Source organism: Chlorocebus sabaeus, chromosome 10, assembly GCF_047675955.1.
Source record: "Chlorocebus sabaeus isolate Y175 chromosome 10, mChlSab1.0.hap1, whole genome shotgun sequence".
NCBI lineage: Eukaryota > Metazoa > Chordata > Mammalia > Primates > Cercopithecidae > Chlorocebus > Chlorocebus sabaeus.
The window spans coordinates 105,358,904-105,384,965 of record NC_132913.1 but is presented as its reverse complement, the minus strand read 5'-3'; the positions used below and the strand labels follow the sequence as shown (position 1 = coordinate 105,384,965).

The following is a 26,062-nucleotide window of genomic DNA, read 5'->3' as shown; positions in this document are numbered from 1 at the left end:
AGGAGGCTGGATCAGCCGCCTGGTGGTGAAATGGCTATGACACCAGACTGTGCTCCCAGAGGTTCCCCTGCCTGAGTCACAACCCACCTCCCCAGCAGTAAAGAGCAAGGGAATTAGACCACCTCCTTCTGCATCCCAGCTCCCCTGCTCCTTGGTGTATGACCCTGACATTGCTAACCTCCCTGGACCTCTGTTTCTCTTCTTCATAATGGGAGTTAGTGATGGTACCTATGCTGTAAGGTTGCCAAAAGACCAAAGTAAGCACATTAATCCATTTAATTCACCTGTTTTCAAAGCCCTTCAGTGCTGGCCCACTTCACTGGAGCAAAAGCTCAGGTACTTCCATTGACCCAAGCAGCCCTACATGACAGGTTTCCTCTTGCTTCAGCTCCTTCTCATTCTCCTGTGTCTTGTCATTTTCCTTTCTCACCTCGTCTCCTTCTCAGCGCCTCACTCGCTCTGTTTCAGCCGTCTGGCCTTCCTGCTGGTCCTTGAACATACATGATGCCTCCAGGCCTTTGCACTTGCTATTTCCCCCTGCCTGGAATGCTCTTCCTGCAGATACCCGTAAGGCTTTTCCCCCAGTCTCAAGTTTTTTTTTTTTTTTTTTTTTTTTTTTTTTTTTTTTTTGAGACACAGTCTCACTCTGTCGCCCAGGCTGGAGTGCAGTGATGTGATCTTGGCTCACTGCAACCTCCACTTCCCGGATTCAAGCAATTTCTCCTGCCTCAGCCTCCTGAGTAGCTGGGACTACAGGCGCATAGCACCACATTCTGCTAATTTTTGCATTTTTAGTAGAGATGGGGTTTCATTAGGTTGGCCAGTCTGGTCTCAAACTCCTGACCTCATATGATCCTCCTGCCTCGGCCTCTCAAAGTGCTGGGATTACAGGCGTGAGCTACTGCGCCTGGCTGAACCTCAAATCTTTATTCAAGGGTCAGCATTTCCCTTTCCCCAGCACCTAGTCTCCCTTCCATGCTTCCACTGCCCCTCAGCATGCATCGCCCCCAATACACGATGCATTTTACTTATTTGTCTTGTTTAAGGGGCTTTGCCCACGCCAGCGTGTAAACTCCATTAAGACAAGGGAGTTTTATCTGTTCTGTTCAGTGTTGTGTCCCCATTGCCTTGCACACGGTAGGTGCTCCATATATGTTTCTTGAATGGCTGGAAGGAAGGCATTCAGCCCGATGTCTGGCAGATTGTGTACTCAATAAACAGGACTGCTATGGCTCCTGTTCCCTAGCTGGCGAATGGGTGGGGCTGTCGAGTCCTAAAGGTGGGGTCCATGGGGGAGGGTGGCAGCTGCCTTCAACTGGAAGCTCTGCTACTGTCCCTGGGGAGTGGGAAAGTGGCCCAGGGGAAACCGGGAGAAAGTTTGGCTTCCCCAAGAGCACTCAGCACCTGTTTCCTCACGGGCGGGCGAGGCAAGTGCTTTGAACAGGTTCACAAGAGGGAGGAAAGGGCGGGTTTGTATTTTTCCTTCCTTTTCCATTTGTTGCCTGCCCTTCAGCCTCAGTAGGCTGCTCTCCAGCCTCCCTGCCCATTCCCTGTCCCTCCTGGTGTGTCTGTCCTTCTGTGTGTTGTGTTTTCTTCATGTCTCAGTTCAGCTCCAGCTCTCCGTCTGGCCTTCTCACTGATCTTACTTAAATTCCAACCCCTGGGATTAGGACCCCTCCTCCCAGACATAGAATTTCTGCCCAGCTTCAGGCCCTGCCAGCCAAACACATTTCCCAGCCTGCGCCCGGGCCAGCCAGGGCAAAGTAGCTTAATCTTCAACCATGTTTTCATCTTACTCAACAGATGTTGCCCAAGGCCTTGGGTAGAAGGGACCTGGGGTCACCACCCTCCCGTGGGGCACTGGTGGGGCAGGATGGAGAGGCAAGGGGGCTTGTTTGCCACAGACACTCCTGATCCTTGGAAAGAGCTGAAGCAGCTTTTCTCAACTTCTGAAAAATGAGAGTCAAAGGAATTTTTCAAGGGTGATCGCCAAATGGGTTGGCCACCAAGGTCGGCGGATGTCAGGTCTTCTGTGGGCAGGAGAGCTGGACTGGGGGTGGAATGGTGTGCACGTTGCTTCTCCTCGCCCAGGCAGGCCCAGCACAGGGGCTTGGAATGTCACTGTAGAATGACTTGGAGGTCTGTAGGTTGGGGTGGGGGGTCTGGAGGGGAGGAAGTGAATGGGGAATAGAAATTGCCCAGTAGGAAATCATGCTTGGATTGAAGAGGGACACCATGGGAGTCCGAGGAGGCTGGTTTCACTCATAATAGTAATAATAGCAACAGTGAGAGATTAACCCTTTACTGGAACTTCATATCTGCCGAGCTTTGTTCTAAACACTTTACAAAAATAGACTGATTTAATCCTGATGACAGTGCAATGAGGGAGGTGCTGTGATGATCCCAATGTCACAGATGAAGAACTGAAGCTGAAGGCCACAGAGCTATTAAAAGAGGGAGCTGGGATTCTGACACGGTGGTCTGGCACCAGAGTTCACCCTCCTAAGCACAAATAATGACTGATATCACTGTCACTTGCATAGCCCTTGCTGTTTTCAAAGCCCTTTCCATGACATGGGACCATTGGGACCCCACAGTGACTTATGTGGAAGCCTGGCAGGCCCGAGCACATCCTGGGAAGACAGGAACAAACTGTGCATGGAGCAAACTGGGTGCCTTGTTCACGGTCACATAGCTCGCAGTGGCAGGGCTGGGTCAGGAGTGGATTCTTGGTCTGCTTTTCTCCTTAGGCTGCCCTCGGTGCTTGCTCCTGATATAAGTATGCGATGTTGCTGGATGATGGACTTCTCCTGGGCCCCTCTTTCTAAACAGCTAGCTTCTCTATTTGCCAGTAGGCTTGGGATTTGGGGGAGGGTCTGTCCATCCATGTAACCATCCAGCCATCTTGCCAATACATATCTCTTGAGCACCTACCCCCTGGGCTTAGGACCCGTCACTGCTAGGCACTGTTCTATGTGCTGGGGCTTCAAGGTTCCTTTCTGCCACAGTTGTCAGTGCTTCTCGAAGACAGAAGGGCATGGAGTAGACCTGGAGCCGCAGGGTGGAGAGGACTTTAGACGCCATCTAGTCCCATGCTGTTCTTTTGCAGATAAGGAAACAGGCCCTGATTTTCTTAAGTGACTTTCTGAAGGTCTCCCAGTGTCAGATCTGAGGTTAGAAGGCACTGTGCTGCCTCACGGAAGCAGAGAAGGGTGTGATGTTAATTGAAAGCAGAGAAAGAGAGTGGAACACTCAGCTTCAGTGTGCGGGCTTCCTCCCTCAAGGGTGATGTACAGTCACTTCAGTCAGCCTGAACTCTGACCTGATGCATTTCATCCCAAGGCACTGGGCAGGCCACGGGTGGCCATCCTTGGGAAATCCTGAAAAAATGGCTGATTTTCAAAGGGGAGGGGCAAACTCTGAGCATTGCATTCCCAAGAGGATGCTGAGCTTGGGGAGGGAGGTTGAAAACCCCAACTTGAGCAACCCCTAGGGCTGCTTAGCCTAGAGAGACAAGACATGGAATGGGTGCAGAATGGGAGTGAGAATATGTTGAAAGGCAAATGAACTCATTTTCCATTGTTCTGCAAAGTAGAACTTGGTAGGTTAAGGTCATCAGAAAGAGGAGGAAACTCAGTCTCCTCATTTGCCAAAAGGAGTTCAAAGTGCTTCTTAAAGAACAGCATTTAGACCGGGCATGGTGGCTCATGCCTATAATCCCAGCACTTTGGGATGCTGAGGCAGGTGGATCACGAGTTCAAGAGATCGAGACCATCCTGGCCAACATGGTGAAACCCCATCTCTACTAAAACTACAAAAATTAGCTGGGCGTGGTGGCTCGCACCTGTAGTCATAGCTACTCGGGAGGCTGAGGCAGAGGTTGCAGTGAGCTGAGATCGCACCACTGCACTCCATTCTGGCAACAGAGCGAGACTCCATCTCAAAACAAAAACAAAAACAAAACAAACAAAAAACACAAAGCATTCTCACTGATACCTATCAGGTATAAGGCACCATGCTGATGGAAGATCCCCTCCTCAGGGAGCTGCCTAGGTAGAAGTCCTCACGCTTACTGAGGTCCTGCCATTTGACTGGGTTATGAAGTGACAAGATACACAAAGGCCAAAGCATCCCTGAATGTGCTGAACACCTCCTCTGTAACCCCTACTTTGAAAAGTCCAAGTAGGGTGAAGGGTCCTGACCTTGGGGAACCATCTGTTCAGTGGGAGAGAGAGAACTACACTATGGAAATAGTGCCTGACTCTGGGGTTTTGACGAGAGGTGGTAACCTTGGTGTTCAGGGGAGGAAGTGATTTGCTTGATTTGCTCGTGCTGTGGTGGTTGGGGAAACCTGCCTTCTGTTCAAGCCTAGTTTAAGTCTGGAACAAATAAAAGAGAGGAGGGAAGGAGGGAGGGCGTTTTGGAAGGTAGCAGGGCTGAAACAGAGAGGGCGTAGGACCTGGGTACCAATTGCTGAGTCTGAAAGAGGGCCAGGCAATCTAGTATAAATGTTTTGGGCAAGTCTGTCTTGCTAGGGGGAAGAGAGAACCGGGCAATCTTGTATCACCGGGACCCAAACAACCCTTGGTGGCCCTGCCTGGGGCTGGTGGTGGGAGCAATGTGGGTGCAGGAATGGGGGCAGGGACGAGCGTGACAGGCCTGGCAGGACTGAGCAGCTGTGACCAGAGGCTGCATGCTGGAGAAGAGAGAGTAAGCAGTGGAGTGGCTGGAAGGAGAAGGGGCCAGATATTGGAGCAGTCCACAAACCACACTGGGGAACTTGAACTTGACGTGCTAAGCACTAAGGGCTATCCTGGGTCCCCGAGTGGGGAAGTGACCCAAAGCAGAGTGTTAGAATTGGGAGTTTGCTGCCAGTTTCAGGGTGGCTTGGCAGGGAGGGACTGTCGGGGAGGGCAAGGCTGGCATAGATGCTCAGTGTGGCTCCAAGGCTATAGGCAAGGGTGGCTGGAGGGGTGTGGAGGAAGGGCATAGGCTTCCAGTGCCTGGTCAAGTCGGGGAGGAAAGCCATAACCAGTGAAGGACATGACAAGAAAGAGCACAAAATATTCCAACCTGTGCAAGCCGGCTGCAGTGGGGGTGTCCACCATTGCACAGCCTCAGCCAGGATTTGGGTGTTGGGTCCCTCGAGGTGAATTAGGAGAAGGGGTTGAGGACAGGCGTGATCTGGCCAGATCCTTCCCCTGTGGAGAAATCAGACATAACTTTCCCCTTCATCACACGGAGCCTATTCTTTTTCCTCTGGTGGCCTGGGCCTGCTGGGAGACGATGGGGTCCCTGGAGCAACTGAGCAGATACCCTTCAGGGTCGCAGGCTCCACTGCCGGCGTCCTCTGCCAGTCCTGTCTGCTCAGCACTGTTTCTCCAGCCCTCACCCACTGGCTCCCACTTTCTCAAGACTGAGGGAGGGGAGAGCACAGGGCTGTGGGAGGTGCAGACCTCAGAGGTCTCAGACTCAGAGGCGCAGACCTGATCTCACATTGAGCAGCCGCCCTCCCTGGAAACTCCGTCTCCTCATTTGCAGAAAGGTGTTCAAAGTGCTCCTTCTAGAGCCCTTGCTTGTGACAGTGAAGGGAGGTGATGCCTTGGGAGGTACGGGGCATGGAGAAAGAGCTGTCTCCCTCTGCTGCCTTCTGCCACTGCCTTGGTTTTGTAATTACGCTGTTGATAAAGGGCTCTCATAGGTCTGTATGTGGGGATGATTAAATGGGGCCACGCCTCTAACGTGCCATCTCAGAGGCTGCCAGGCTCCAAGTGCTCCATGAAGGCTGTTTCCCTGCCCTTCCCTTCTGTTTTTAGCCCCTTCCCTGCATTTGCTTATGCTTCTATTTTTGAAACAAGTGAGCCTGGAATAACTTTCTCTGGGTCCTGGGTCTGAGGCCATTCCAGCCCTCACTAGCCCTCCCTGCCGGCTCCCAGTTCCTTCCCCTCTTGATAGGCAGTGCGCCGTGACCTCACGGTTCATTGCCGTGGCAGTGGATGTGATGTCATGGGGTGGTCTTTTTGGCCCCCAGACCGCCCAGATTCCAGGCCTCCCAGGGGGCCAGAGTTGGGAGAGTTGGAGGGTGGAAAGGGGCAGGGTGTAAGGAATTTCTGGACGGAATGTTCCTCCGGAGGCTGAGCCCGCATTCTGCACACCCCCCTCCCCAGTCCCCTTCCCCTCATCCCTGGGCTCAGGCTTGGGAACCTCCCCCATCCTGTTGTTTCCTTCCTCCAAAACAGCAGCACAGATATATTTTTCCCAGCCCGCCCTCCTTGCAGGCCACTGACGTGTCCTCCTGTGTGAGCTTCCAGGCAGTCATGGCAGCCACCCCACAACCTTCCAGCACAAAGGCCCCTCCTGGCCCCTCCTCAGGCCCATGCAGTGGGGGAGGGTAAGGCATGTGTGGAGAGGGCATGTACGTCTTTTTTTGGAAAAAAAATTGAGGAAAGGATGTGGAGCTTCCCTTATCCACCCTGTGGTTCCCGACCCCTCGAATTCAGGAAGTTTTCTCTGTTGTCTGATCTCAGTCTTTCCTACTGCAGCCCAGTTCCTATTCTTTCTGTGGAAGTGTGGTTAAGAAGTGTCTTCCTACTGAGGACCTGGACAGAAGACCTGCTACAAGTAGCCTTCACTTCTCAGAAAGCTTGTTCCCCACAGGAAGGCAGTTATCAGAGGAACTGCCTGGAGATCATTGCCAGGGAGAGGGGAGATAGCATGATGGGGAGGTGAGGAGCAAGGTTCAAACAGCAGCTCTCCTACTGACTGGCTGTGGAAACTTGGGCAAGTCACTGCATCTCCCAGGCGCTCAGTTTCCTAAACTGTACTGTGTGGTAATGCTCACCTCCCAGGGTGGTTTTGAGGACTGGTGATCAGGAAAGCAAAGAGCCCAGTACTATGTTCCGGGCATTGCCAGCCCTGAAAGAATAGTTGTAGTTCTTGCACTAAGTTTATGAAAAGGCATCTCAGGGCCAGGGCTAGGACGAGGGCCAGGCAAGTGAGGCCTCTATGGTGTAAGATCTGAAGAGTCATCACTCTCAGGATTATGCAAGTGCACTCGCAGGACCTGAGAGTGAAAGGGATGTCTTCATAAATGTTGTGCCCCAAGGGCTTCGCCCTAGTCCCCACCTTGCTGTGCTCTAACTGCTGGCTTTGGGACTCTAGAGCAGAGGGGCCCGCTAAGAGCAGGGCTTGCTTTTCAGGTAGCAACCTGTTACCTGCTCCTAAACTGGATTCTGAGTTGTCCCTCCTGGAGGTAAGGGGGACTCTGGAAGACCCTTGGTGGGACAGTGAGTCAGCTGCTCTCACTTTGGAAAGCCTGGAGACCTTAAGCTCCAGGCTTTGTCCTGGGACTGGGCAGTGGGTGGGGTCAGACCTAGGGATCTGTCTGTGTTTGGGCTCCACCCACTTCATCCCTCTGCAGCTGACTTGAGGAGGAAGGAGAAGAAGAGCCCGCAGGGAGGTACCAGCTAACCCTGCCAGCAGGATGGCTGGGGCCAAGGGTGAGGGCAGTGAGATGAGCCTGGAAGTGGGCTTTACAAATCTGGGAACCAGCTCCAGTCATGCCACGAACCTCACCATGAAAGGCTCGACAGATCAGACCTCCCTGAACTTCAATTTCCCCATGTGTGGAACAGGGGGATGGAGGAGATGATGTCTTAAGTCCCTCTCAGAGCCCATGTCCCTAGGAGTGGCATGCAAGGATTGTGTGTGTGTGTGTGTGTGTGTGTGTGTGTTTGTGTGTGTGTGTGTGTGTGTGGTAGCTGTAGAAACATCCTGGCCAGGAATGGAGTGAAGACGAAGGTCAGGGGCTTCAGTTCCAGAGGGTCCCAGGAGTGCCAGCTGGACTCACTAGGCAGTGTCAATGGTAGGGCTTCCCACTGGCTCTGGTCTCCCTGCAGGGCATGGAGCAGTGGCAGCCTCAGGGGATCCTGCCCTCCTATTACTAGTCCCATGCCTTTTTCCTTCCCAGTAGCCCCTAGGCTGGCAGTGGTTGGGAAACAGAGAAATAGGACTTGAATCCTGGGAGAGTTGGGTTGGAGGGCAAAGAAGGGGTGGGCAGCATGCATACTGGCTGTGTTTGCAAACACTGCAGGACAACTTGGGTGTTTAGATGGTGTGGGGAGTGGGCGTTTGGGAATTTTTAGCTCCTCAGAAAGCATCTCAACCAGTAAGCTGAAGGCATCTGATCTCTGGCAAGCGTCGCCATGTGGCCGCCCTCCAGCTGGCATGGGGAAGGGGTGGGGGCAAAGGGGATGGTGCTCAGATGATCACTGGCAGGAGGAGAAAGTTTCTCTTGCACTGCTGAGGCCTGTGGTTTCTAATATTGACTTCAGCTCCCTTGTCTGCACCATGCCAGACCCAGGAGGGGTGGGGCAGGAGGGTCACAGTGAGGCAGGGTGGGCTGGAGAGGGCCTGGGCCTCAGGGATGTGAGGTGCTGCCCCAAGGGTAGAGATGATAAATAATAGTGATAGCTGACAAGTATTGAGAGCTTCCTAGTGTCTTGCACAGTTCTAAGTGCTTTATGTGCTTTATTGCATTTTATCCCCAAAACATAACCCTGTGCAGGCCTGTTGAGGAGCAGGAAGGACAAGGTGACCTGCTTAAGGTTGCATAGTTAGGTAGCAGCCGAGAGAATTAGCATGTGGACCCCAGCAGTCTGCTGCCAAGGTCTTTTAGGGAGCAGTAGGTCCAAATCCTGCCACCTGCTCCCAAGCTGATTTTGAGTTGGAGTTGTCCTGCCTGGTGGCAAGGGAGCTGTTAGCTCGGGCTGGTTGTTCTCGGAGAAGCATCTGGGACCTGTGTTGCCTGGAAACCTGGTAGAAATGCATGTCCTTGGGTCCCACCCTAGGTCTAACTGTGTGTATGTGGGGTGTGTATAACTGTGTATACAAGGCCCAGGCACCTGTGTATCAACAGCCCTCTAGGTGGTGCTATGCTCGTTCAAGTTTGAGACCCCTGGGCTCATGCTCTGTTGAGGGTCGAGGCCTATTAGGAGGCTTTAACCAGAGAAGGAAGAGGCTTTTCTGGGTCCTGAAAGGGCCTGGGGCAGGTGTATCATCTTTAGCTTGTCCACCCCATTCCGTGTCTGTCCATTCTAGCAGGCTGGGGAGCGGACAGGTCAGGAGTGAGGGCTTTGGGTTTGTGTCTCAGTGCCGCTGTGGTCTGCCTTCCGGGAGTTCCCTTCCTTCCCACAGGAGACCAGAGCAGCTCTGAGATGAGGCAGCTGGGCTGTTCTGCCCACCCTCAGGTCTCCACGTGGGAAGGACAGAGCCCCTGCAAAAGAAGGGAAAGGCTGGGGGGTGGAGAGGGCCTGGGGTGGCTGACACTGCTCTAGTGGGGGTGGGGTCCCTGGTAGAGGGGTGGGTGGGGCTGGGTTGTTGGCGGCTGAGGGGAGCACCTGGTCCTAATAAGCAGGCAGCTCCAAGAGCTCCAGCTTACCCTGAGTGGGCTAGGGGATTAGTGGGTTAGGATTAGGGCTGAGCTGAGAAAGGGCAGAACGTGGCATCTTTACTCCTCCTCCAGACCCATCCTCAGACTCTGGGTGGAGAGAAGGGGCTGTACCTAGCAGTGGGGAGGAGAGTGGAGGAGATGTGTGGGAGGGGTTTGCCCCGGTCCCCCAACCCCTGTGCCTGGACCCCATTGTCCCTTTACCATCCCCAGCTGCCTTGGCCCTGAACTGCTCAGGAAGTTTCATCCCCTGGAAAGGAGTTTTGACTTCAGCCGCCTGTCTTCCAGGCAGTAGGGGTAGACGAGTCTGGGCCATTTCCACAGAGAGCACTGTTACCTCTGCTCAGCCCAGTCTGTTCCTCCATGCCCATCTGGGCCCACTCCTCCTCCCTGATGCGGGAACCTTTTAGAGGGGCATTCTGTCCATTCCCCTGCCTTTGGACACGAGCAGCTCCTCCCTCAGCTCTCAGGGATGGGGTTGTAGCAGCTGCCTCTTGCGCCGAGACACATGGTCTCAAACCTGGGTCACACTCGTCCTCGCCAAGCTGTGCTTCAGAACCTTTGCAGTTGTGCTCAGGCCTTTCTGCCCAATTTGAGGGCCCCATAACCACTTTACTGAGTTGGAAACGGAGCCCTAGATTCTGGTCAGGAGGTGAACCTGGCATAAGAAGTTTCTCTTCTTGCTATGGGGAGAAATCAGACCATCTTTAGTGGGAAGCCCTTCTGGTGCTCTGAGTGAAGAAAGGAGGGTGCCAGGGTAAGGAATGGGATCAGCCAACAGGCGTTTGTTGATGGCCTACTATGCATACATCCACCCTGGTAGGAGGGAGTTTCCAAATGAATTGGTCCAAATGTTGCTTTGAATCTATTTTGGATGAAGGTGGAATAAGAATCACAAATAAAACAGTAGTTGGGGAAAAAAGTCATGTGTTCCCATGATGAGATTATTCATACACTGAAGACCAGACAGGGAGGTGATTGGAGTTCAGAGGTGGGAAAGAGATCCCACTTGCTGCAGTGGCCAGGGAGGGCTAACTGGAGGAAGAGAGCCCTCCTTGTAGGAAAAGAGGGGAAGGCATTCCACGAGTAAAGACCTGGATGTGGGAACAAGCAAGAAGAGTTTAGGGGCCGGGGCTGATGGAGCAGAGCCTCTGTGCTTGGAAATGGAGGTGTGTGAGGCCCAATGGTGGGCGGCCTGAACGCCCACTGAAGGAATGAGACTGGCTGGCTGCACTGTTTCAGGCTGTTGGGATATCACTTAAAGCCCCAACATGGGGTTCAAATCCTGCCGTCTCTATTAGAGTTGATGATGTTGGCTCAGTCATTTAAGTTTCTTATCTGTAGAGTGGGGCTAAAAGGTAGCAATGGTACTCACCTCCTGGATTCTTGGGAATAAATGAGATGCTGTAGGTCATTGACCCCTCCAATTTGAGGGTCAGCAACTGTATGAACCAGAGGACTGACGCCGGGCACCGAGCGTGGGTCTTTGGTGAAGGTTTGTAGAACTGGATGGTTCTAGCACTATTAGGATGGTTTTCCGCATGCCACACTCTTCCCCCTGTGCTTGGGGCCAACCAGATTATGCCTGAGTCTTGGGTTGGCCTCATCATCCCTGTCTCAGGGGGCATTCTGCCCATCAGGGCCACCAGCCATGGGGAGAGAGCCCATCCCTGGGATGTCTGCCCTGAGGGCTCATGCTGTTTCTCCTTCTGTCTACAGCCCATCACCACTGAGAACACACCAAAGAATGTAGTGGATACGGTGAGTGATGGCAGATGGTGGTGGGGGGAGCCGGAACAGCCTGAGCAGGAGTGAGAAGGCCAGAAGTGGAGAGTGGATTTGGGGGAGAGCGGACAGATGTGGTTGGGGAAATGCTTCCAGAATAGATTTGGGGAACTTGCGGGGAAGTAGTGGGGTGGCTGCTGACGCTGGGAGAAGGGCGTCTGACTATCCCCGTGTGTTCGGAAATGGGCTGCTAGGCAACTGGGCAGGCAGAGAGGGAGAGGCGGGGTGGGAGCTGAGAGGGAGCAGCCGGTAGTTAAATGTGGGCTTCCTTATGAAATATGCAGAATGTGAGAAAGCCAGGCAGATCTTTCCAAACAGGTCTTTCTGACCTAGCTGAGATATGGACAGTTTCCTCCAGGCTATGTGCAAGATTGAAGGGAGGAAAGTAGGTGGGTTCCACAGTGGGGAAACTGAGGTTAACTGCTGAGAGAGATCTGGTGATGATCAGCAGGAAATCATGGGCTTGGAGATGAAGGACTTCAGTTCACATCTTGACTCAGCCAAGGTTCTAATTATGTTACTGTGGCCAAAGCATGAGCCTGTCTGTGCCTCAGTTTTCTTATCTGCAAAATGAGAATAACAGTATCTCCCACAGAAGTGGTTGTGAGTTGTAAACAAGAGGGTTTGGTTAGCTCTGAGGAGGCCTTGATATGAGCAAAGAAATGGGAAACAAACACCAAAGTTATTTCCAGGCCCCTCTGCCAACCTCCTCATCGGCCACTCCTGACAAATCCAGCAGGTGGAAGACCTGGGTGCGTTTTGATTACTTTTCTTGCCTCCCCTCTCTGACTGCCTTTTCTCTGTCTGCAGGGAGAAGGAGCCTCCCGGGGTGGAAACACACGGAAAAACCTCGAGGACAACGTGAGTGTGGAGGGGGAGAAGAAGGATGGGGCTGGGCCCTGGTGGCCAGGGGGAATGGGGTGAAAGGTGGATAATGCCTTGTTTTGTGGGCTTCCCTTACCTCTCTGTAGAAGGAGAGGCTGGGATTGTGGGCAGGCCCGTTTCCTTACAGGCTGCGCCTTCGTCTTGGCTGCCACCTCCACCTAAGCGGGATCCAGAGCTCATCTGTCCGCGACTGCGCCAGGCCTCAGTGCTCAGGCTGGGCGGGAGGAGAGAGGGCATGCTATGGCAGCCTGGTGTGTGATGAGTGGCCATGGGGAGCAAGGGGAAATGCGCAAAACCACAGCAAGGGAAACTGAGGGCTGAGGCAGAGAAGGAGCCCTGACTCTTGGGGCCGTCTTAGTCCTTGGGGAAGTGGTAGGGCCTGCTTCCCTGGAGACAAGAGTCTTAGAAAATAGCAAGCACCACTGTGTGGCTTAGATGCTGTTGCTTCAGGAGGAGGCTGGTAGATGGGTCCACGAGTCCCCCTGGGCTCCTCCTGCCTCCCATTTTGGGGAGAGGGGAAGGGGCAGATGCCTGAAATGGAAGGATCCCGCAGAAGGGCTCAGAGGTTCTTCCAGGACGTGCTTTGAGCCCCGTTTGGGGTTGGGCTTGTCTCCACACCCCAGGGGCAGACTCCCAGCACAGTCGGGCTTTCTCCTTTCTTCCCTGCCCTTCTCTGACAGTGCCTCCTGTGCTGGCCCCTCCATCTTCACCCGCCCTGGGCTGCAGAGGAACAGGGAGTGGTTTTGGTGGTTGGCACAGGGGTAGATGTTGATGGCACGAGGCCCTATCATCTGACAGCTGCCTGACCCACGGTGGGGAGGGCCCTGGAGGGAGTGCTGCGGGAGCAGGAGGGGCAGCTCCTATAGGCAGCCTGACTCCTGTGGTGAGCCCACTGCCACCGCCACATTGCCCTGGGGCAGTCCTGCATGTCCAGCCCTACAAAGCAGCGGCATCCCAAGGGCCGCATGGGACCTCTCCAGGTGGAGCAGGGAGCATGCCTCTTAAATTAGTGGGGAAGGCTCTGCTCAAGGTATGCGTGAGTTCCTCTGGGCATGGGGTACTCGTACTGGGGAGGGGCCCTTGTCCCTGTTTGTGATGTTTCTGGGGCTGGGGTGCAGGGGGAACCTAATCTTTTGTGTGTACCTACTACCAAGGATGTACAAGCTTCATGTACTCAAAATATATCATACATGCTCAATAACTGTGAGCCATTCTTATTACTGTTATTTTGACTAAGGGCTGGGAGCTCTGTTGGCTGTTTTGAGATCCTCCTGACACCCCTGTATGGCAGAGCCTATGAGTCCACTTTATAGATGAGGAAACAGAGGCTTGGCATTGCTGAATGATTCGGTGAATGCCACTCCATCCCTTCGTGGGACTGCTGCTGGGGTCTGGTGTTATCCCGAACTCCTAACCTTTGGCAAGGGGACAGGGTGATGGTGTGTGAACCAAGCCTTCTAGCCAATGGTCTGGGCACACTCAGGAGCCAAATCCTAGAGCTGCTGTCCCCACATTCCCAGCCTGGGCCAGATGGATCCCGTCAACTAGAGTTACAGCAAGAGAGAGTGAAGTTGGACATCACGAAGAACTTTTGATTGCAAGAGTGTGCACGACCTTGGTCCTAGGGAAGAAAGAGGTGGCCGTTTATTTGTGACTGAGGCTCTTTGACTTTTTTAAGAAGAAAGTATTGGTGATCTGGGATGGATGTGTCTGTGCCTGTGTGTCAAGATGGGTAAGTGTGCTGTCTTGTCTGGATATGGGAGGAGGGACAAGATGAGCTTTGGAAGGGTAAGCAAGTGAGCAGTTACCAGAACGGCCTGTGTACTGCAAAAGAGGAGAGAAAACCTAAATTTTAAGGCTCCTGTCACCTGTCTCAGGTTGGGTTGGCCCCAGGGTCATTGAGCCAATCCCCTGCCCAGCCACGGGACTCTCCAGCAGTCCACCCCGGGGGAGGAGGACCTGGGCCTGCTGCTTGATAATGTGGCTGTTTGTCAAGCTGCGTTGCTGTCTCTGGCTCACGGCCCAGGACTCACAGGCAGGAATGGCTGTTTTCCTCCTGCCGAGTTGGTGTGTAGTGGAGTTTGTGGACAGTGTGCTGTGTCGCACTTTGTTTTGGAAAAATCCAGGCTAGTGGGCAGGAAGGAGAGGGGAAGGGGTGTGGCTGAAGGGGGTGCTATGTGGGGGTTGGCCACAGCCCCCAGAGGAGATGTAGGAATGGGGCCGGGCCCCTGACGTAGGTCAGTCACCAATCTCTGGCTGCCTGACAAGGCCCCTGGTGTTCGCTTACAGACCCTCCTCCCAACTGTGCCCCTCTGGGGACCTGGGCTCAGGAAATGGCTTTTCTTTTGGTCCTGAGCTGTTGTGTTTGGTCTGTGGACCTCAAAGGAAGGCAGGGCTCTTCCCACAGAGGCATTGCTTCAAACCAACCCCACCCAAGGCTGGGGGTTCCTGCTCCTTGCCTCAGGACGGGGAAGAAGGTGGCAGATAACAGAACCTGGGGTCACAGACCTTGAGCGACCCAGTAGTGTCTGAGTGGTGATCAACTCTTGCCTGCAGTGAGGACCAAGGCAAAAAGAGTTGGCTGAATCTGCAGCAGGAAGGATGAGGGTTAGATACCAGGAGGAACTTCCTGACAGTGAGAAAAGTAAGACACTATGTCCGGGAGGCTGTGGAGTCTCCTTTCATGGTGCCCTTTCAGCAAAGGAAGGACTGTGTTTTGGAGGTGAGGATAGGGGAGAGTTCTGTTTGGTGTTTAGAGAGTTGGATGAAAAGTTCTATAATCGATCTATGTCTTGAGAGGAGGTAGGAAGAAGTTCAGAGCCATGTGGGTAAAGTGCTTTGTGATCCCCAGAGAGGAAAAGAATAGGATTACAGGCAGGCAGAGAACTTATTTTTCTTTTTAAAACAGTTTGTAAAGTCCTGTAGTCGTTTGCCCTAGGGGCTCTATGCAGAGTAGGCAGAAGATTGTGTGAGCGCTGTACGGGGCCCATTTTACAGATGGGTAAATGAGACGGAACCTCTACTCCTCACGCTGGGTCTGTTGATGAGTATCACGGTCCGTAAAATACAAGCTCTCTGAGGTCAGGGACTTCACTTCCTTTGTCCCCTGGTGTCTGGAGCATGGCCGGGCACACAGCTGGTGGCACTCGGTGGATGTTTGCTGAATGAGAGAGTGAGCATGAAGATTGGAGGCTCAGGGATGACCGGATGCCTTGACTTACTCCCACCGTGCTTGTAAAGAGCTACACGATGAGGCATGCTTCCAAAGGCGCCATCGCTAGCCTCGTGTGAGGTCACCTGTGTTTCTGGAGTACTAGGGTGTGTTTGCTGACATGCCGCACCCCCCCGCCCCAGCCCATTTGTTGTTCTCTGAGTTCTGTCTGTGTGCACCGACACTCAGACGTGTCACCGTGCATGTCTGCTCTCTCTCTGCCAGCAAGGGTCACGTGCCCCCAAACTTTGCAGAAAACAGGAAGCCCCGTCAGTGAGAGGGCAGCCCAGTGATTCATCAGGGGATGACAGTCCCAGCTGTTCGTCCCCCATCCTCCTCAGTGGGGTCACTGTCCAGGGTGGCTTCCTCCCCCTGCCCCCCTCTCCCCCCCGCCCGGTGGAGCAGAGCGGGCTTGGACTTTGCCTTATCACCTCTGGAGGCGGCCTGGCCAGACTCTGTTTGGGCCAAGTTTTTATTTATCTTCGCTGGCTTTTTTTGGGGTGGGGAGGCTGAGGAATGTGGAGTGTTGTAACGTTTGGAAGAGGGCGGTGGGGAAACGGGAGCCAGGTCTGCTGTCCTGCTCGTCCTGCTTACCCCTGCACCTTTGCAGGCTCCCAGCTCCCCTTGGTTCCCCAGTTCCCCCTGCCAAGCCCATCTCAATATGGGCCATTGTCTTTCTCCAGCTCCCTGGGTCTGGTCCCATGCTCCCGGCCACACCTCACGTCTTGGCTACCGTTGTGGCTTCCAGTTGTTCAAAGCAGCTGTGGTGGCTTCCTCCAAAAGTGGCTACGGATCAGCAACAGATGAAACCCAAGGGGCTATTTATAGCAGGGTGGCCCTGGGGCCTGGAGCAGGGCCTAGGGCCTGGGGAGATTCAGGGACTCCTCATTAGGGACCAGTGGAATGGAGATGGATGAAGTGTTGGGTTTCTGTGTTCCTCTGAGCGGGTAGTTTTGGAACAGCCTGGTTTGGGTCCTGAAAACCAAACACAATCACTCCTTGACTCCCAGCTCCACCCTTCTCTAATCCCCCCACCCCCAAGCTTGACTCATGCAAACTGGAGTCCTCAGGGCCAGAAGAGCTGTGAGACTTAGAAACTTCCCCCCGATAGCCCCACTTGGCTCTTCCCTCCTTCACTGCTGCGGGGCTGTTCATTGGTCCGAGGCAGCTGGGACAGAGCGGACTCCGGGCAGAGCCTTCTTCCCGAAGGCTGGATGGAGGGTCCCCCTCTTAGCAGAGCTGCTCTAACTTGGGGCTCAGCTGGGAGCTGGGCCTCGGAGCCCACCTATCCTGCCTCGTAGGCACTGCAGAGCCAGGAGAGGGGTGCAGGGTCTCCTCTTCTTGGAGACCCCGTGGTCAAGCCCCAGGTTGGAGTGTGAATCCTGCCTGGCCACCAACTTCCTAGGGACTTGAGGGTAAGTTATTCTGTGCCTCAGTTTCTTCCTTTCTTGGCAGATTGTGGTCCTGTCTCCTCGAAGAAGAGGCTGCAAGTTGGTGGGAGGAAAAGGCCATTTTCTGAGAGGCACATGGGTGTTTGGAAGGTGTCAATGGGCTCAGGAGGTCTGAGAATCTAGAAGCTAGGCATCCCGATTCTGCATCCTATGAGGTGGCTGGAAGGATGGGTAGAGGCGATGCAGGGTGTTGATTTTCTATAGAGGTGAATGTTTGGTTGTAACTACCCTTTTCATTTCTCTTGGTACAAAAGTAATGACAGGAACAACAGCTGTGATCTGGTGAATGCCAGGCGTGATGAGAAGTGCTTTGTATGCATAACTCCTTTGGATTCTCACCGCCAGCCTGAAGGTTGCCCCATTTTACATGTGACATTACAAGAGGCTCAGAGGGGTTACATTACAACTGGCAGGGCTGCCCAGCAGGATCCTGGAATCCAAACTCCGTGATCTGTGGGCCTCTGACCCTGTGCTTTCACACCCGCCATGCCATCCTGCTATCCTGGGATGGATTGGGCCCATTTGCTTAAGTTTGTACCACCCGACAACTGTGAAAAGGGGAGTGGGTAAGATGGCTACTGTCTGCCACAGACAGTGGGGAGTGGGCCCTCAGGAGTATGGCTCATTGCCTTAGGCCTCGTCTTGGTTCCTGCATGCTCCACCTGGCTGTTCTGGTCTCTAAACTCAAGTGAATGACTTGACGTCACTGCTTTCAAGCAGAGAAGTGTGGGGTGACGGTGGCAGGACAGAGGGGCGCCATTACTCTCATCGCTCCTGTTTCTTTCGTGGTGGCAGTCGTATTCTCCTCTTGGGGTTTCTCTTGTGTGGGTTAGTGAGTCAAAGTGAAATGTGTTTCCACTGAGTCCGTAACTGTTGAGTGTGCCCTCAGTGTGGATGGCACCAGCCCGGTGGGGTGCACTCCTCAGCATTCGGGATTTCTTCCTTTCGTCCCTCTGGGGCTTGCACACAGGCAGGCACACTCACGTGAATCAGTGTTGATGGCTTTGGCTTCGGGCGGGCTGTGTTTTTGCAGGGGTTAGGGTGGCAGGGTCGGAATGTTGGCAGGGAAAGGAGAAGAGGATCGTGTTTGCTCCTGTGGACAGCTCTCTGGTGTGCTCCTCCCGTCATCCTGCCCACCCCTGCATAATGCTGCTTCTCTTTTCTCCTTCTCAGGGCTCCGCCAGGGTCACCCCGAGTGTCCAGCCCCACCTCCAGCCCATCAGGTATGCCTGGCCTATGGGGGCAGCGGGCGGGAGTGCAAGCAGGGGGGTCACTGTGGGTGTTCCTGTTAAGTCTTGACTCTGGGTGCCCCAGACTGCAGCCATAAAGCCACGGGTGGGGAGTGTGGGCAAATGTGAAAGGCACAGGAGAGGATGGGTGCAGATACCCTTGGCAACAGTTGTGTTTTGAGCTCTTAGCCAGACCTTGAGCTGAGTCTGTATTTACCTGCATGAGCTCATCTAGTCCTTGCAACAACCCCGCAAGGTACGTATTTTATTCCCTTTGGTAGAGCTGCGTTTCAGAGAGATGAGGTGACTTGTAAAGGTCACACAGCTACCAAGAAGCAGCACTTGGATTTGCATTTAGGGCTGGTGGGCATCGAGGCCTGTGCTGAATCTCTTCCTCTCTGCAAACAGGGGGTTCTGACTGGGCAGAGTAGTTTACAAAAGGAAAGTTCCCTATCTGGCTAGGCTGGCAGGAGCCGGGGGAAGGGGATGCACGAGGGACTTTGTGTCTTAGTGATCCAGAGAGTTTGTTTTGCTCCCCTCCCCTTCTGCCTCACCTTCACCCACTGAGGCTCCTGAGATGATCGGGGATGCCAGCCTTGGGGTAGAGTGGAAGCCCCTGGCAGTTTCTGGCCCTGCTGCTGGCTGTCCACAGACTGGAGGTGGCTTCTTAGAGGATCCCTTCCTTCCCTCAGACCTGGGCAGATGGATTCAGAGTGTGATGCTGAGGCTGTCCGGCTGGTGGCACTGTTCTGCCTTTGCGTCCTTCCCGGGGTCCAGCCTGTAGACAGGGGCGGGTCAGCGTCCCTATGGGCCACGTCTGACTCACAGCCCTCACCAGCACCTCTTGCTCCCCGTCCTGTGCTGAGGGAGAGGCTGAAATCACAGGAGCTTGGGCTTGCGAGTTTTTCTGACATTCTAGTTTCTTCCTTGGAGCCAGGACAGAGAGGGGTTTTGGAGGGTGGGGAGGAGGGGATGCTGCAAGTTAGCTGAGGTCCCCGCCCTCACACCCACTTGCTTGCAGGTATGTGTGCATGTGGCTTCTTGTCCCAGACTGGTCACCACCTACAAGAACTGTCCTTGGGTAGGCAGTTGGCCTGAGATAGAAACTTCACCACCCCCACAGCTGCAATGAGAAGCTTTCCATAGGGACAAGAAGTGGCCGGGACTCAGAGTCAAACTCAAACTGGGCTCCTTACCTCCGGGTGCTGGTCCCCAATCCCACTTGGGCCCCTGCCATCCCACCAGAGAGGTCCTGCCATGCCTCATCCTTGGCTGCCCCACCTCCACACCCCACCTGGACTGGAATTGAACCCTGGTGGAGGTCTGGATTCTTCACGGCTTCTCAGCATCCGGGGCCTTGTTCAGTCTAGTGCCAGAGAGCCCTCATAACTTTTAAATATCCCGGCGGTATTCCTTTCGCTGTTCTCTACTCTCCACTTTATCCCGCTGTGGTGAAAGGTTAGCAGAACGAAATGTGAGTGCTGCCTGCATTTGATAGAAGGGGAAGCGAGACACTAGGAGGTTGATGATGGGGTAAAAAGCTGGAGGGATGGGGGAGGTGCTTCTACAAGCAAGAGGTGGGCTTCCCCAATGAGCATCCTTGACCCTTCCTCTGGAAGAAAAGTTGGGAGAGATGTAAAGATGTGAGCCCCTCCCTTCCTCACCCGGTGCCCAGTGGAGAGGATGGCCAGCCCAGGGACCTCCCCACCTCTCCGGGAAATGCATGGTGCTGGCAGCTACCCACCACTGCAGCAGCAAGGGCTCCATGCCCTCTTGTTTCCTGGGCCCTTAGAAATCAGGGAGGCCGCTGCCAAGAAGCAGCTCTGGCAGGCGGTGGGAGCTGCCAGAGGTGGGGAGAAGGCCAAGGAACAAAGGGCAGGAGTCGGCCTGCCTCTGGGAGGGCTGGAATGTGTGCTGTGGTCTGGCTTACCTGGAACCCAGGTGAACATGTCACCTGAGCTGCCCTCTCCCCTGAGAGGTCTCCCGCCCACTCCACAGCTCAAGAGAGAGAGGGGCGGGCAGTGGAAGGCTCCGTTCCAGGGCTGGAGAGTGTTCAGCGCAGGCTCTCCTTCCTCTTCCAGAGCAGTGTGGGGCCTTTCGGGAGACTTCTGCCTGGCCAGGCAGTCACAGTGTCGGGAGCCAGAGCTCTGAGTTCCTGGGCCAGTCTGGCCCTGGCTCTGAGCTCTGGAGTCACAGGTTGAAGGCAGTGGACTGATGGGAACCAAGAATTGGTGTTATCAGTTTGGTTCTGAAATGGCCTGAGGTCCTTGCCAGCCCTACCCAGCTTGATCTCACCGGCACTCCCAAGCTGGCCACACTGGCCTTGTCAGAGGAAGCCTCTGGCCTTGGCCTTGGGTTGAAGAGCAGCCAAGCACCCTGGACTGCAACTGGGGGTCACACAGGATGTGTATGGGGTGCAGCTATCTGGGGCCTTCCCTGTGGGCTGGATTCTGATCTGGACCCTCTGCTGCCTGCTGTCTCCCTAGAAACATGAGTGTGAGCCGGACCATGGAGGACAGCTGTGAGCTGGACCTGGTGTACGTCACAGAGAGGATCATCGCTGTCTCCTTCCCCAGCACAGCCAATGAGGAGAACTTCCGGAGCAACCTCCGTGAGGTGGCCCAGATGCTCAAGTCCAAACATGGAGGCAACTACCTGGTGAGGATGGGGCCTCGTGCCCATCGTCCTGTGCCCTCTATGCTTCCATCTGCTAGCCACCTCTTCATGGCTGGTATCCCTGCCACCAGCCCCTGTGCCAGCCCACCCTCTTCTCTTTGTTTATCTGCCCTTCTCCTCAGGCAGCTCTCTTGCCTGAGTCTTCCATCACTCTCCAGCCCAGCTCTGCTCTAAGCAGTGTGCTGCAGCTGGAATGTGGCATCTGGAACTCTGTGTGTGCATGTGTGTGCTGGCCAGGAGAAGAGAGTAACAGTAAGAGTTCAGGTTATCGAGTGCTTGCTACTAGCCAGGCCCTGTTCCACGCACTTAACCTTTGCAGCAGCCCTAGCAAGCAGGCACTTGCTAGAGCACAGAGAGGTGGGATTATTTGCCTAAGGTTGCAGGGTCAGGAAGTGGCAGAGCTGGCACAGGGTCGGTGCCTCTGAGAAGTCTGAGGGCAGAGTCTTGGCAACATGTGTCTTAAGGGACCCTGGGTTGCTGGCACCTGGCTTGGCCTGGCCCAGAAGAGTCACCTTAGCACATGGGAGAGAGGTACTGGCAGTGGTCTCCACTAACGCAGAAAGGCTGATCCGTCCTTGGCCCCAGAGGAGGGCTGGGGTCCATTTTAGAGGCAGGTGCCTGTGGACTGGACCCACAGATCTGATCTGTACAACCTCAGGTGGCTGCCCCCAGGGTGTTTGAGGTGGGATGTAGGAGGCCACATTAGTTTCCCAGGGCTGCTGTAACAAATGAGGCGGTCCTTTCTATCCACAAGTTTCACCTCTGTGGATTCAATCCACCATGAGTTGAAAATACTCAGAAAAAACCCAACAGTAAATAACAATAAAAAACAATACAAATAAAAACAATACAGCAGAACAACTATTTGCAGAGCGTTTATATTGTATTAGGTATTACAAGTAACCTAGAGATGATTTAAAGGCTACAGAAGTATATGCATAAGTTATATGCAAATAGTACATTTTTTATATGCAAGTTGTATGCAAATAGTACATATTTTATGTAAGAGACCTGAGCATCCATGGATTTTGATATCCACTGTCCACGGCGGGGTGGAGCGGTCCTAGATCCAAATCCCCCATAGATACCAAGTGATGACTCTACCTCAAATTTGGTGGCTCAAAATAACAGAAATTTATTCTCTAACAGTTCTGAAGGCTGGAAATCTGAAATCAAGGTGTTGAGGGGGCCATACTCCCTCTGAATCCTATGGGCAGAATCCCTTCTTGCCTTTTCCTAGCTTTTGGTGGGATTCCTTGGTTTGTAGCGCATCACCCCAATCTCTGCCTCCATCTCCATGTGGCCTTCTTCAGTGTCTCTGTGTGCCTTCTCTTCCTATAAGGACATCAATTATTGGACTTAGGGTCCACCCTAGATCCAGGTTGATCTCATATTGAGATCCTTAACTACTTACATTGGCAAAGGCACTGTTTCCAAATCAGGTTGCATTCTGAAGTTCTGGGTGGACATGACATTTTGAGGATACTATTCAACCACTGTAGAGACCCATCTGTTAGCTGCATTGGGGCATTGTTAAGAGCCTGGCTTTAAACATCAGAAAGATCTGGGTTCAAATTCTGGCTCTCCTTTTACTAACTACATGATCTTGGCTGTTTAGCCTCACTAAGCCCTAGCTTCTGCATCTGTGAAGTGGGTCTAAGATCTACCTCTTACAGTTGGTGAGAGAATTAAGCCAGCTGTTAGATGTAAAGTCCTTAACACAGGCTGGCAGGTGGCAGACATTCATTGAGTGATGCCTATTGTAACATAATAAAGTGTATTCCTTTACAGAGTGCAAGAGTGGATGAAAATCCACCTATTTCTGATTTTAGGAGTCCAGGGTTCTATGGGACTTGGTGCCCTGCCACCCCTCTCTCTATCCTGCCTATTCCAGACTGGGCTGTCCCCTTTTCTCCCCAGGAGATGACACAGTGGCCTTTGAGTTTCCCAGGCAGTGGTGTGGAGGTGGGAAGTTCTGCATGCTCCCCTCGGAGGTAGAGGCAGGAATTCCAGAGACTGGGGAATTCCATGGGATTCCAGTGGTCAGGAATGGGACCCCAGTGGTCAGGCATTGAAAGGCATGTGCTGGGAGAGGTATGTCAAGGGTCTGATTGGGACCACCTAGGATGGTTTGCCCCTCTGATGGAGGATGTCTGGTGACAGAGAAGTTGCAGCCTCATGGGATGAGGTTCTAAGGTCTATGTATGAAGTGGAAACCAGAGATTGCCAACTACTTATCATCTCACACCACTGGATTCCCGTTCAGTGTGACGAGAGGCAAGCAGGACTGGAGACAAGTTCCATCCCTTTCTCATCTTCAATGCAGGATATCCGCTCATGGAGCAGGGTGGCTCAGTGTCCTCATCTCTCTCTCTCTCTCCCTCTTCATCCTGAGGACCTACAGTTTAGTTCCTCTTGGTGACGGTGTGTCTGCTGGGACTCACCTGCATGTTCATGTATGGATAGAATTCCTATCAGGGGAGAGAGAGTGAGAGCAGGTACAGGAGGTCCAGGGAGCTCACGGCTGTTTCGTGGCCAGGCCTCTGGCTGTGGAAGGACATTGATGCCCTGCTGGGTGCTGTCGTGGGCTCTTCAGAGGAAGTTGGTGATGATGCCACCATCCTTTCTGGGACCAGCAGCCCATGGTTCTCTCTCCCCCCACTGCGCTCCTCACTCTCACCTCCTCATGCTCTCTTCCTTTTTCTCCTTCTAGCTGTTCAACCTCTCTGAGCGGAGACCTGACATCACGAAGCTCCATGCCAAGGTGAGCCAGTGGCTGTTTTGGGGTGGGGGAGGAGAAGGAGAACAGATGGACTCCCTGTCTGCGGTTCCCACATAATAATCTTGGGGAAAATGCTGTGACAGTTTGAAAAGCCTATTCAAAGTCAGAGTGCCATCTTATATCTGGAAAATGGAAAATGATCTATTTATCCTTTCCATAATGTAAATTACAGAAAGCAAAGCTTGGGGCAGTGACTTTCCACCCAGGTCTGCCTGCTGGGGAGTACACAGAATCTCTTGGGTGAGACTGGAGTTGTGAGATGTTTAGTTTTTGGATTTAAAGTAGTTGGGAGTTGCTGCTTTTGACCTTCCAGCTGCCATTTTTTGTTTTTTGTTTTTTTGTTTTTTTGAGACGGAGTCTCCCTGTGTCGCCCAGGCTGGAGAGCAGTGGCATGATCTCAGCTCACTGCAACCTCTGCCTCCCGGGTTCAAGCGATTCTCCTGTCTCAGCCTCCCGAGTAGCTGGGACTACAGGTGCCCGCCACCACACCTGGCTAATTTTTGTATTTTTAGTAGAGACGGGGTTTCGTCATGTTGGTCAGGCTGGTCTCAAACTCCTGGCCTCAAGTGATCTGCCCACCTTGGCCTCCCAAAGTACTGGGATTACAGGCGTGAGCCAGCGAGGCTAGCCCTGCTGCTGCTTTTTACTCTGTTTGCTCGAGGGGCTGTGCGCGGGCTTTGCCATGGGCATCTGCTTCTAACTCTGAGAGTTCGGTACATGCTGCTCTGTGACCCTGGGGGCGTGACGGACGTCTCTGGGCCTCAGTGTGCCCCTCTGAAAGTGGCCTGACTGGATTAGGTGTGCTCTACGGGTCCTTGCAGAGTTCTCTTTTACTTTAAAGTTGGTGAGTCTAGAAAGGTTTTGAGAGGCCCGAAGCCCGCTCTTCAGGTCTGCCCTTTGTGTCCTTCAGGCTGCTCTTGACTGGCCTGGAAAGTGGATGGTTTGTGTGTCCAGGGCTTAGAAAAGAGTCATGAGCTTTTTCCTCTCTCAGCCTGAGCCAGGCCTCAGGGCTGTCCGTGGGAGAAGAGCTTGAGGGCAGTGCTTGGGGCCCCTCAGCACGTTGGAGGTCAGTTCTATGGTAGGGACCTTGGGGTCATCAGCTCCAAGCCTTTCTTTCTTTTTTTTTTTTTTTAACACACATATGGGGAAATTGAGACTGGAAGAGGACATGAGGCATAAGGCCCCACAGTGAATCAGTGCCAGGGCCAAGACCTGGACCCAGGGTTCCCAGTACTGGGTCATGCACGGCCTTTACTCTTCACACCCCTGCCTCCTTGCTGACCAGTGGGCAGGGGGAACCAAGTCCTGGCAGGAACCAGCAGCTCCGGGCCGCTGCCCCGATACTGGCACGTGGCGTGGGCGGCTCCCGCTGGCTTGGTTGACTCTGCAGGACTTCTGCCCTCTTCTCACTCATGGCTTGCGCCGTAGGTACTGGAATTTGGCTGGCCCGACCTCCACACCCCAGCCCTGGAGAAGATCTGCAGCATCTGTAAGGCCATGGACACATGGCTCAACGCAGACCCCCACAATGTCGTTGTTCTACACAACAAGGTCAGAGCTGTGGCATGTGTGTGTGTGTGTGTGTGTGTGTGTGCGTGCGCGCACGCGCGCGCCTGAATCTGTCCTTGGATGATCATGTGTACCTGCCTATATCCTTGGATTTTGTGAGCATATAAGTCTGTGTGTATTTTTCTTTCTAGGGGATAATAGATTCTGTCTGTCTTGGGGGGTACCTTTTTCTTTCTAGGGGATAATAGATTCTGTCTGTCTTGGGGGGTACCTCTAAGAAGTGCAGGTGACATCAGCTTATGTCCATGGCAGTGGATGATTAGATGTGTTTTTTCTGAGACTTAGTCCCCACCTGCTTCCCTCCCCTGAGGCCTCCTTCCTCCTTATGTTCTCCCTTAAATCCACATTCCTCTCTCCAGCCCTAATTCCTTTCCACCAAGGCTTCTAGATAAGCTCTGGGGCAGCAGGGCTGGCCTTAGAAATAAATGCTTTTGTGTTTGGGGGTTCTTTCAGGGAAACCGAGGCAGGATAGGAGTTGTCATCGCGGCTTACATGCACTACAGCAACATTTCTGCCAGGTAAGAGGGGCCTGGAGCCACCCATCCTCTGGAACATTGACAGTGTGACCCCCTTCCTCTCATCCACCCACAGCCTCTCTGTTCCCTGGAGTGAGGGGATAAGCACAGAGGGAATGCGAAGCGATGAGGACCGGTTCAGGGGCCCCCAGCTCTGAGGCAGGAGCCTGTGGACAGAGGGTGGGAGGGAAGAGAGTCCGGTTCTCTTTTGAGGGCTCTGGTGGGGCAGGCTTGGGAGGCAGGCCTTGTCCTGAGCACCCCATACGGCCAGCTCCTTGGAGCCACATTTCCTTGCCAAACTGCCTTCTTTCTCCCCGGGCCAGCAGGAAGGGAGTCAGAAAGAAATGTCGGATCAGATCTGGGTCTGGCAAAACAATATAGAATATAGAATATAGAAGTTGTCTCATGCATTTCTCTGCCTCTGGACAACAGGGGGCCCTCTTCCTACCTAGGTGTTTGGAACAAGAGTAAAGAACATCCAGTCACTGACTCCCTTTCCTATCCCACTCTT

At 53.6% G+C, this 26,062-nt stretch overlaps 1 protein-coding gene across 6 annotated transcripts in view; it reads left to right on the top strand.

Annotated features, from left to right (window-relative positions):
• Positions 1-26,062, top strand: part of TNS1 (tensin 1) — a 205,141-nt gene that overhangs the window by 85,417 nt on the left and 93,662 nt on the right. For 5 of the 6 annotated variants that reach the window (XM_073020067.1, XM_073020066.1, XM_073020063.1 and 2 more), the window contains 7 exons: positions 11,168-11,209; positions 12,044-12,094; positions 17,954-18,003; positions 20,496-20,667; positions 23,399-23,449; positions 24,896-25,018; positions 25,490-25,554. In XM_073020067.1, coding sequence (XP_072876168.1) covers positions 11,168-11,209; positions 12,044-12,094; positions 17,954-18,003; positions 20,496-20,667; positions 23,399-23,449; positions 24,896-25,018; positions 25,490-25,554 — 554 coding nt within the window. Of the gene's footprint in view, positions 1-11,167; positions 11,210-12,043; positions 12,095-13,011; positions 13,149-17,953; positions 18,004-20,495; positions 20,668-23,398; positions 23,450-24,895; positions 25,019-25,489; positions 25,555-26,062 lie in introns of those variants that run through there. The other variant, XM_073020068.1, reaches the window with a different exon arrangement.